A 12,328-nucleotide genomic window follows, 5' to 3' on the forward strand; every position below is an offset into this window, starting at 1 on the left:
CTAGCTTGTGTAACTGTGATCTAGCAGTGATACAGTCTCTCCTCTTTCTGCTCTTGGTCCCTGTGTTCCCCTAGTACATCTGCCTACTCTAGGTTCTGGTCCTGCCCCACTGTCAGGGTGTTGGTGCAGTGGCCAGGCTGAAGGGTCCCCAGTTTATTTTGTCCTTGTGGGAGTTCGCTATGGTACAAGTAATTGATGTAAGCTTATTACTAATGTAAGCTATGTTGCCATAGGGATGCTGAGTGGGAGAGGAAGTTAGCTAATAAAGTAAAGGTTTGCAGGGGAAATGTTTTGCAAAGAGCTTTCTCTGATGTAGTCCATACTTTGAAAATGGAGAATGACTCCTGAAGGAAAAACTTGAGTAGAACAAGAATAAAAAAACCCCCCGAAGTTAGTGGTTACTGTGCCACGTGCGTGCTATTGCCAAACAAAGAACTTCAAACTTGATGACAAAGCTGTATATACGCTTGCGTGATGAAATCTGAAGCTGGACAAACACAGCTTGGTTTTCATTTATAGTTTAAAGCCTGTAATCTGTCCAACTTCATAAAGATCTTGACAAAGTTGAGCCAAGTTTCAGGAGACCTTGGTTGAGTTACAGTTTCTGATGGAAACTATGCAAAAAGAATGGGCTTTCATGCCAAAGCAGACAAAAGTTATGGTTTTGACTAAGTTTTACTTTACTTTGAGCTTAGACTTTAACTCCCAAACTTAAAATAAAACTCAGACACTTCTGGCCAACAAAAGAAAGTTAGCTGGAGGCACAGCTAGGGGTTGGGGGGCAGGGGGGGGAGGAGTGTTTTTGTGGGGTTTCTTTTGCTTTTTTTCCCTTTTTTTTTTTATGACAGTCTGTAGTCTGTCTTTGTGGGTTTTATTTTTATTTACCACATTGCCATAACTGACAATGGAGTACAGATTCTGCTCTGCATTTTGTTTTCTTGTTAACAAACATCTGGAAACTCAGCTTGTATAATGAATAGGCCTTAGCAAGTAGGTTTTGCTCTAGAGTGTCTCTTTTGGGAATGGTTATATTAATACTGGCTCTGCACTAGAGGAGGAAGTCAGCTGGACTTGTGCTTTCCCGTTGCAGATGTTGTCCTGGAGAAGGCCATGCATAAGTGCATTCTGAAGCCGTTGAAGGGCCACATCGAAGCGATGTTGAAAGAGTTTCATACCGCAGATGGTTCTTGGAAACAGCTAAAGGAAAACCTGCAGCTGGTGCGGCAGAGGACTCCTCAAGAACTGGGCGTGTTTGTTCCAACACCAGACTTTGTGGACGTTGAAAAGATTAAAGTCAAGTTCATGACCATGCAGAAAATGTATTCACCTGAAAAGAAAGTCATGCTGCTGCTGAGAGTTTGCAAATTGATTTACACTGTTATGGAGAATAACTCAGGTATGGTGCTTCTCGTGGTTCAAATTCACTGATATTCCAAACCTGGGGTTGTCTTTCGGTGGAGGAAAGAGAGCACCTGATTCTGCAGATATGTCTCTTTCTCCTGGAGCTCTCGTAGCATCTCCTTGCCCTTTTGAGAGGGATTCTTCCTCTCTGCTTCTTTCCTGGTATCTTAGATGCATCTGGCAGCACATCTTAAAATTCAGTGTGAGGCAGAGTTACGAAGCAGCTTAAATTGCACAGCTTTGGTTAACTGTAGGCTTTTGAACTTGGCTGTCAGAAAGGCTGTCCTGGGAGCCTTGAATTTGACACTGGTTCTAAATGAGTATTTTTCTGGAAATGGTAATAGAGGTAACACCCTGTATTTAGCTATAGTAGCTCAATAGCATGTATGCAGTATGACAGCTACAAGGACTCTGTGTTAATGGGTGGAGGAAAGCAGCCTCTGATGCAGTATTTTTGGCTTGCTGTGCCTCTGAATGTTCTCATTCAGAGAACAGTCTTTTGTGTTTTTGGAAGAGAAATAACATCTGTTTCTACATTGTAGCAAGAGTCCAGAAGTGACCTTGAAACCTAGATAATGAAATGGAACTACAGTGCAGTTAAGATCTGCTGAGTAGTCAGTGGCACAATTAAAACAATGCGCTGGATGGCATGAATTCATAGGTGCAACTCTGTGGTGCGACGCTGCTGTGGTAGATCACGAGCTAAGGCGAAGCAATGCTGGTGGTAGTGGGAGATTTTTCCCCCATAAGTATAAGCTGCTGCAGGTGGCTGGCAGTGTTCTTTCTAAGTAAGTGTTGAATGTGCAGCTGGGTCCGGTGCTGATCAAGACACCTACTTTCTTTTGAGATTTGAGATGAATGGTGAGACCTTGTGGCTGCTGAAGACCCCTGGGCATTTTTGCAAGATACTGGCTCTTACTGCTTATTATGTAAGGTGGGCAGGAACTCAGACCTAAATCTGTGCAAAAGCCTCATTTTAAAAAGGGTATAGGAGTCTTGGCCTGAAGTGCCATAGATTCTTTTCTTCATGCTGTGTTATCACGTTGAGTAGGATATTTCCAACATGCAGAAGAAAAATTTCGGGAGGCTGCTGCTGGTTAACTGCTGCACTGAGGGGCTTGGGCTAAGATGTGGCGAATGCTCCTTGGGTTGTCTTGTTTTGTCATGTGAAGTTTGTAAAACATGGCATTGAGCCAGCAGCTGCTTGAGTAACTGCTTCGTCATGTACTCTTGGCCAGATAATAGTGTAATACCTGGAGGAGTATGCCTTAGTTGGCATGCCTTCGATCATCTGGAGTTTCACCAAAGTTTAAGCTGGCTCCTGCTCTCGGTGATTTTAAGCAACCGCCACATTAGTTCTGCAATGAACACAGTTTGGCCAGACCCAGAGATTTGGCCCCATAGTATTTTCTAAATGGAAAGTTTAAATGCAACAAAAATGATAGGAGCACAGACAGACCTAGCTAGGCACAGCATAGTTGCTGTGTGTTGGCTGCGTGCTGCTGTTGCCAGTGGTGCTTGACTGGCTAGTTGGGAATGATATGAGGCATTGCTCACTGGTGTGTTTCACTATGCTCTGTCGAGCAAATGAGCGGAGTTTTCCTGTCAGATGTAATAAGCTTTTATATTCAGGCTTCTCTGCTGGGGTTCAGATTCGGAAACTGTATCTGTGGCTGGATCCTCCCAGAGTGTGGATGTTGTCCCTGCATGTATAAAGAAAATGCCTATTCATCATCTCTTAGCCACTGATAGAAGTGCAGGTGGAGGTCAGGCCAGACTGGCATGGCAGCCATTTGTGAGTTGACCAGTTGAGCTGATGCTAAAGTGAGTCCAGTCTTTAAATTCTCTTGCATGCCTCAAGGCGTGCATCACCAGATTTGTGCTTGTTAGAAGTACAGGATGAAGCTGGTGTTGGTCTCCTGTCCAGTGAGCGTCAGGTGATGTTCTCTTTACCACACATTGATAACAGGAGGCTCTAGAGTAATACAAACATACTGGTCAGTGAAGGCAGTGGAAGAATGCTTTCCGTTCAAACCCTGAAACTGGTAAAAGGCTGCGGTTTGTCTATCGCTGTCTGTTCCCTTCAACCCAGGGAGGCTGTACGGAGCTGACGACTTCTTGCCTGTCTTGACATATGTACTAGCCCAGTGTGATATGCTGGAGCTGGACACCGAAATTGAATACATGATGGAATTGCTGGATCCATCTTTGCTGCATGGAGAAGGTAATGTGTTTATTTATTTTTATTAGAATTTAGTAAAGGGCTAGGGAAAGGGGATTCTTCCTCATAGCGCAGTTGCTGTTAACCTTGTTGGAGTAGAAATCCTTTCAAGGGGAGTCCTAAAGTCAGTGATGTCAGTAGTGTAACAAGAGAATCTCCTAGTTGCTTTCACCTTAAACTAAGAGAAAGCTGGTTAGCTTGCAGCATACGTGCCTGGGTGACCTGGGAATCTACTGATGTATACTCCCTTATGAAGGAATATGTTGTCTTCAGCCAAGAAGGGGGAGGCATCATGACTTAGCAAGCAAACACATGAGCTGTGCAGGTGTCAAATGTAGTTGTCTGTTCCTGAAGATACCCTGAGAGTATTTATAAGGCCACCGCATTCAGTTAAACTGAGACACACGAAATGGGACACGAGTTAGGTGCTTTGTAAAAACTTTTGGGGGAATTCTCTGCCAGGGAAGTGCTTTTGACAGTATTGCCCCCCTTAATGATCTTTGCTTCTTCCCAATATTTGCTTTTCACAAAGTATTTTTATGAGCCCTAGGAATATGTTTCTTAAGGTGCTCTTGAATGATGGCTGAAGTCTGCTAAAGGCAATGAAATCTTCCCTCCTTTCTGTTTTAATGGTGGTGTTTTTACAAAGAGGTGTTCTGCCAGCCCTTGGTAGGCCCCAGAACCTACCGGTGTATGAGGAGGTTTAAAGGTTCTTGTGACCAAGCTCAGCTGTGAGTTTAAGCATATGTGCATGTTTCCTGTTCCTGCTGTCTCTTGGCTTGGTGAAATTACCGTATCCTCTTAAATGCTGGTATGCATGAGAGAACCGTACCAGGATTCCTCCGATTTGGCACTAGACTGTTCCCTGCTTTGTGTACAGAGCATCCTCTAGTGCATTGTTCAGGAATTTTAGCACAGAAAATACTTGAGATGCGAAGCTGGAGATTGTTAATGTGCTGAAAGGCAGAAACATTTACTGAACTATTAAGTCATGGTTTTAATGCAGCAAAGGTAGTGCATCCATTAGCTGCCTCTGGCACCAGCTGAACTCTACTGTGCAGGAAAAATTGTTTAGTGCTTTGAGGTTGTGCAGTTCAAATGTAATGTATTGTCCACTTTGTCTCATGGATCTTGCATGTGTTTCATGTATTAAACTTGTTGCAAAGCTAAAGGCCAAGAGGATGCTATCAGTAATACAGAAAATACTACTGTGAGTATAGAATGTGTCTTTGAATGACTCCATGAATAGACTGTGCTGCCTCTGTATTGGACACTCCCACTCAAATAGTTTACTTAAAAAAACAAAATGACGACCACCAAAAATCAGAGAAAGAGAGGAAAACAAGAGAAATAAATAGTAGTGTCTCTTTTGTTTTGCCTGGTTATTGAGGACTGTTACCTCCTGTTGAGAATTCTTTTCCTTTGTGACCCGCAGCTTCTTTTGTACATTGACAGCTCCATCTTGACTTGAATTTGTTCTCCGCTCATGTAATAAGGGTGAAGTACGGAGGACTGTACACATCACCTCCTGAACTAGTCAGACATTATGGGGAGTGCTAAAAAGGTGATAAACACAGTCTTCCTTTCAAAAACAAAAGTAGACTCTTTGGGATGCTTCCAGGATACAAATCACACATTTGGTCGTTGCTTTATTGCCACTAAGGATGGTTGCTTTTAATTTCCTGAACAGTGGTAGATTGTCTTTTACTTAGCTGTTTAAACACTTATGTTTAGTTCATCCACACTTGAAGGTCCCAAAGACAAAAAATCACTCTTTGGAAATTGCTTAGAAGAAAGCTCATCTTCCAGCTTTGTAAAAACATGCAGGAGTAAAGGGGTGACACCAGTCATTTAAGTAACCAACTATCCCTAGCACTAGTAGATCCAGAGTTAGATACTATTGCACCACTTGATAATATGAAGTGCAGGCAACCGCTGCATGTCTCTTAGCGGCTGAGAATAAGCCATCCAATATTTTGCAGGCCAGAGAGCTGTTTTAATTGTTTTGTATTTATGTATAAATATAATTTTTATAATATATATTTATATTTACATAAATGCATTGTGATATATTTTAAATATATTTTTATATGTAATTTATGTATAAATATTTTGGCAATAAAGTATAGGGACTTTCATATATATATGTGTGTGTGTGTGTATATGTATGTATATAGAGAGAGAAAAAAAAATGCGTTTGTACTTCTGACTGTGACCAGTCAGAACTAGCGTTGTGTTTGTGACTGCTCTGAGAAGTTCTTTCCTTGCTGTCCTTCACAGGAGGCTATTACTTGACAAGCGCTTACGGAGCACTTTCACTGATCAAGAACTTCCAGGAAGAACAAGCTGCCCGACTGCTAAGTTCAGAAGCCAGAGATACGCTGCGGCAGTGGCACAAGAGGAGGACAACTAACAGGACGATACCTTCAGTTGATGATTTTCAGGTAGAGCTTAGGGCTGAAGGAGAAAAAACAGGGATGATTGTTTTGTTGGAAATCCCCATTTGAGAGGTATGAGTCATAACAATTCCCTTGGGGGCACAAGGTAAGTGGAGTGAAGCAGTGCTGAGAATATGGCTGGCAAATTTACTTTGGTTTTGAAGTCTTTGCACTGCATAAGTTTGATGATGGTCTAAAGAAAACACTAAATAACGGAGCTTTCCCACCCTCCCTTTTATTTAAGTCATGCAGAGCGAGGACAAACTGAATTATATCTTAGATTCAGCTTCTTTGTGTGCTTTACTGTTAAAAAGAACAAATCCAGATTTCCAGTGGTATAAATCAGCACAGCTCCCCAGTAGCTAATGGTGGCATACAGGTAACAGAGAGGAGAGATGGGAGAAAAGCTTGTCTACAGTTTTTAAGTTTAAGCAAGGAATAGAGTTCTATACAATGGGTGTCTTCATGTTTGTTTGTGTTTTTTCCCTCCCCTCCATTTCTTACTGCTCTTTCAGAGTAGGGCAGTAACTTCAACTGAAGAACAATAAAAGTTGGGATTACTTCATCTTTTAAAACCAGGCCTGCATGTCTTTCATATAGTATGCTGTTGACTGTCTGTTCAGATGCATCAGTTGGTGGACTGAAGCGAGGAGGATGTTGGAATCGAGAAGAAAGGATTCACTCCTTTGTCTTCAGTTGTTTACAGTTCATACCACAGTGCAAAGTTGCCAGAGAGGCTAATGACAACCATCAATTAGTTATGATGTAGTTAAGAGCTTGGGAAATGAAGGCGCAGGGTCATTGGGAGATGAAACCTTTCAGTTGAGGCTCCTTCTTCTCTACTAATGTCCATGCAAATGACTGCAGCACAACACAGAACAGGAGGGAGTTGGGAAAAGAAGCAGTCTTTCACAGTTTGCCGCTCAGGAGGAGGAGAACCCATTAAAACAGAAATTCCAAACTATGGCCAGTGCATAAAGCTGGTCCATCTTACGGGGATCCATTTTATATTCTGTAGTTAGGTGTCAGATTCAAGCAGTTTGAGTCTCTGTTCTTTCTAGCCAAACACTACGCTGTCCATAGGAAAATTCATTGCCTTGGATTTCTGCTGGATGACAAATGACAGGAGATTCTTTCAGCAGGACCTTGTATTCCGTTTCACCTTCTCTTCCTCAGCAAATGAACTTCAGCCAAGCTAATCGTACAGCTGGATGCCATGCTGGATGTGGGAAGATGCAGGAGGGCAGAGCAAGAGCTGGCACCAAATGGGTCCAGTGCTTCTCCTTCTGTTGTCTCTGTCAAAAGAGAGCCTTGAATCAGCAACATCGTATCACCCAGTCTACACTTGGCGCAAATACATGCATTTTCCTGCTGGCTCAGAATGACGGTTTTCAGTCTCCTCTCTCCATGTCCTGCAGTCCTGAAATTAAGCACCTTCCCTACAACCCACTTGTAACACAACTTTAGCTCAAATCATCTTTGCTGCATTGAACCAGGATGCGATCGCTACATTTCTGCGATGCAGCCTCTCACAGCCTTACCAGCTTTTGGGCCCTGGAAGGCCTTCACCCTCCTTCTCTCAAAAGGATGGAAAAGCAAAAAATCCCATATTTTGATGATGATTAAATACAACTTTCTGATACTGTATAAATAATTTTGATACTTAGTATATTACAGACTTCAGCCTCTCCTTGAAGCAATCCTGTCTGTCTAAAAGCACATGCATTTAAAAACAGGTCTTCTCTGTGTTAACTACATTAGAAATTAACACTGTAGTGTGTTTTGCCTTATCTAGGCCAATTTTTTTTTTATAATTTCTTCACGGTGGGTAATAAAAATGGATTGGTTCTATTCAGTCAGGTTCAGTCCCAATGGTTTAAATACTGTTGCAAAGCTTCAGTGTTTCAGCCTGCAAGCTATTAAAAAATACTTTATTGAACACAAGAGTGCTCTTTGGAACTTGTCGTGCACACATTCTGCTCAGTCTTAGCTTTTAACAGCTTGTTTTTATGAAATGTAAGTTTTTACCATTGTAATTTAGCATGCTTAACTTACTCAGCATACAAACATAGGTACCAGCCCAGTCCAACAGGTCTTTCTCACTGTCATTTTTTCTACCTCCTTTTATTTTACTGCTTTTTAGTATTTAGTTGCAGTTAGTTTCTTTTTTTAAAAAAGCATGTGACAGTAGGCTGCTTTGTTCATGTGTCCAGAAGTTTTATTGTGTTGTTTTTTCCCAATTGTTGCTTTTTATTTTACTTTTTTAATTATTTTTGAAAGGTAGAACTGCACTTCCTTATAGGGCATATTTAGAACTTATCCATGTTATCGGAGTTGTGGGTATGTGTCTATTTCAACAGAGAAAAAAGATGCAGCTTTTGCCTCAAGATCATAGGGATTTACTCTGATGTTGTAGAGTAAATTTTCTTTCTGCAGACCTCTAAGCCTTACATAAAAAAAGAAAATGCTGTCACATGAAATGCGGTTACGTTGGGCTCAGACGCCAAACTGCAACCAGTTAACACGATGAAAATGTCCTACGTGAGGATGGATTACCTTTTGCATGCTGCAGTGTAACTTGTGGATCGACACCCTTGCATGCCACTGGCATAGGCTTTTTTTTTTCTTTCTCCTTCTGACTGACGTATCGGGTGAAGCTTCTGCTCTCTGGTATTGACCCAGCGGGGGGCATCATCCCTTGGGTGTGCTGCCTCTGATGTTTATTTTGCTTCGCAGCATTTTGTTTCCTAGTAAGGCCAAACATCAAGTCCTCTTAAAACCGGTGGTGTTCTCCATGTGGCGTTAAGGCTGTATCTGTTCACTCTTAATTGCAGGGTTAGAATGTAAGCCAAGGAAAGGAGGACGTTGGCTTACGAATTTCTGTCATGCTCACCGCAGGCTTGCTGTGGTTTTACCACTGACATCGCCGTTCAGAAGGTGGCTGTAGTGCAGGGGAGTTGCCGGTGTGTTTCACAACCGGAACACGGAGAGCCTTGCTGTTTGCTGCTGACTCTTCAGTTCTCAGAGGATGAGTTTTGGTTGTGCGAGTTTCTGATGTCTGTTTTCTCATTCTACAGAACTACCTTCGTGTTGCGTTCCAGGAAGTTAACAGTGGATGTACAGGCAAGACCTTACTAGTGAGACCATACATCACTACCGAAGATGTATGTCAGCTTTGTGCTGAAAAGTTTAAAGTGGACAATCCAGACGAATATAGCCTGTTTCTTTTTGTTGATGACACGTGGCAGCAACTGACGGAGGATACCTACCCTCAGAAAATTAAGGCAGAGTTGCACAGCCGTCCGCAACCCCAGGTCTTTCACTTTGTCTACAAGCGCATTAACAGTGATCCATACGGTGCCATTTTTCAAAACAACGATGACTCGGCTTCTTAAAACCAGCAACTCATCATTTAATTTCTGTTATTTTTTAACTGTTGAAAGCATCTTTGTTGGCTGCCTTCCTTAGGAGCTAATACAGGTCTTAAACCATAAATGCCTAGTAAAACACATGCAGACACTTCTAGCGTTGCTTGCAAAAACCCATGTAAACCATGCACATGGCCAGTTATGCAGAATATTCCACCAGTGTGTTTGAGTAAACGGCCCATGAGGCTGAATTTCTTGTACCGCAGACTCTTTTGAAGCATATTATACTGAGGCCCTCTGCAGGTCTCTTGCTGTAGCGTGCAAAAATCTATTTTCTTACACTCATCCTTTCGACAAATGTTCTGATTTAAATACATGTATACTAGACAAATATTTCAGTAAACTGGCTGGTATGAGCTCAGTTTCACCAGCATAAATTTGACAAGACTGTCCGATGCAGGGCATCAGTTAACTCATAATTACCTGGATGATTGCATCCTTTCATAATTTTTTTTAATTACAGAAGATCGCCATGGTTTTATATATATATATATCATAGAAATTTTATAGCAGTTGCAGGTAAACTGTCAGGGTTGGTTTTTGAAATATTTTTTTAACTATAAAGTATTCTATAATTATGCATGTGATTTTAACATTAATATACAAGAATAAATCTCTTGCTGGTTTTAGAGGATTGCATTAAAAGTCTCTGGTTTCTCTTTTTCCTGTTACAGGAGAGTTTTTATGAAACTTCTGTTATCTGTAAGAAGACTGTAACATTGGCACTGGTGATTTCAGGTGCCTTTATCTGAACTTGATGTACTGTTAATCTGGATTATTGTTTATGTGCATTGTTTTAGACAGAACTAGGGGGTTGGAAAAGGAAACGGAAAGAAAAGGATGTAGAGAAGGGGCAGAGAAAGAATGTAGAGAACATAATTTAGGATTAAAATGTGTTAGTCTGCTGGTTCAGGCTCCTTGCAGAAAATAAGCGAAGAACATTGGTAAGGAACTTCATAATATGTAAGCAGTATTGTGCATTTGCAGAGGGATTTGACAGCACCTATCCCGTGTACTATTTGTGTTTGCAGAGGATGAAATATATCAGTAAGGTGAAAGAGAACACTAACGATTTTGTATAGTCTGTCACCAACACCAAAATGTGTCTTGGGCTGAAGAATGTGTTGTAGCATTTCATGGTTCTAGGTTACTCAGTAGGTGAGATGTGAAAGTCAGTCCTACATATGCGAAGATAAAACGGTGTTAAAACATGTGTGTTCTATAAATTTGTCCAAGATAGCTGATGCCGTGGGTGATGCTCGGTACCCTACTTAGGTCATTTAGGGCTACTTTCTTTAGAGGAACATGGGGGTTCTCCCCAAGTCTAGTGTGAGCAGTGTGACATAAGGCAGATGATTACAAAAATGTCATGAGCAGCATGTGTATTGTACATAGAGAGATCTGCAGCATTTTTGTCAGTTTGTCGTGTATCTGAAACCCTTGGCACATGTTTGTATTTCATTTTGTAAATGGTGAGTTTTGCACATAACAATACATTGTAATACTGAACTATAACTTAGGATATTGTGTGCTGTGGTTTTTGGGGTGGGTTTTTTTCCTTTTTTTTTTTTTTTTTAAGAAATGGTTCATGCTTGAATGTTTTGTGTATCGGCAGACTCTCATGCTGCTGCTTCTCATAGAGCTCAGCCCACTTTAAACTCTTTGCAAAGGAAGGATGCAATAACTTTATTACCTAGGTAGTGTGCTTGACCAGAACAGTCAGTAGAAGCGACAGGCACGTATCTTGACTGCTGAAAAAAATTGTGAAGTTGAGACGGACATACATTGCTGAAGAAAATTTAACTGTTTTCATAGGATGGTGGCTCTTCTAGGGGAGGGACGGACTGGAGCAGAGAGGCAAAGTGTTAAGAAACTCGGAATTTCAGGCATGAAACGAAGGAAAGCAAAGAGTGCAAAAAGGGAAACACGCACCCAAACCACCTCAAGATGATTCCGCTGTCTGTTCTTGTGCAATTGTTTCTTTTGAAAATTGGAACATTTTATTCACTGTGCTGTGCAAAAACACTTCTCACTTCTCATAATGCCAGGAAACAGATGATACAAAAACTTTGGAAGGAATTTGGACTTGTAAAAAATAAGCTAGTCTGTCTTCTCCAATGTGAGGTGTTTTATGTTATGAAATACTGAAATGCCAGAAAAAGCTTATAGTTGAGGTGGTCTCTTTTTCACTATTACTCCCTCTTTTTCTGAAATTGAGAGCTGGAAAGGCTAAAGGCAATAAAGCTGGAGGTAATAAATCCCTAAATCTTACTAATAGAAGAGGCTGAACAGAAAAGTTAACATGAAAGTAGAGGATTACTTGTGAATTCGCAAAAGTACATACTGCAAAATCATGAAATGCCACCCGCAACAGCTTAAATCAACTCTTAAATCAAGTTCTTGTCATTTCCCCATGTTGCCTGTCTTATTCTTCATGTTAAAGGCTGTCACCCTTCCTTGCAGTCTCAGCCATCAGTGGAAGCATCCTTTCTCTACTGCAGTTGGTGTCACAAACGGGGTGAGGATAAGTTACGGGGGCGGGGGGCGTTTCTGTAATTCCAGAAATGTGCGTGCACCAAACCTGCTCTGTGTAAACTGGCAGACTGAATAGCCTGACATTGGGGGGGGGGCAGGGGGGATTTTTGTGCTGCTCTCTATAACGCTTGCCAGGCCGGCGGAGCTACAGACCATGCCCCAAACCAAGCTGCTGAAGCAGAGAGGAGGCTTTATCTTCTGTAAAATACCGTTGGGGGGAGAGTTTCTGCGAGCCCGCCCCTCTGAGAGGCCGGTAAGGCCGGGGCAACCCAGCTCTCGACCTCCGCTGCTGGCGGGGGCTGGGT

General features: G+C 41.8%; 1 protein-coding gene across 1 annotated transcript in view; it reads left to right on the plus strand.

The window, feature by feature from the left end:
• RIN2 (Ras and Rab interactor 2) overlaps positions 1–9,621 on the plus strand; it is a 35,147-nt gene extending 25,526 nt beyond the window's left edge. The window contains exons 7-10 of the mRNA XM_010288977.1: positions 1,091–1,396; positions 3,494–3,625; positions 5,903–6,066; positions 9,138–9,621. Coding sequence (XP_010287279.1) covers positions 1,091–1,396; positions 3,494–3,625; positions 5,903–6,066; positions 9,138–9,455 — 920 coding nt within the window. The 3' untranslated portion in view covers positions 9,456–9,621. The remainder of the gene's footprint in view (positions 1–1,090; positions 1,397–3,493; positions 3,626–5,902; positions 6,067–9,137) is intronic.
• The last annotated feature ends 2,707 nt before the right edge of the window (positions 9,622–12,328 follow it).

This window comes from Phaethon lepturus, unplaced genomic scaffold, assembly GCF_000687285.1.
Source record: "Phaethon lepturus isolate BGI_N335 unplaced genomic scaffold, ASM68728v1 scaffold9656, whole genome shotgun sequence".
In the NCBI taxonomy this organism is placed as follows: Eukaryota; Metazoa; Chordata; class Aves; order Phaethontiformes; family Phaethontidae; genus Phaethon; species Phaethon lepturus.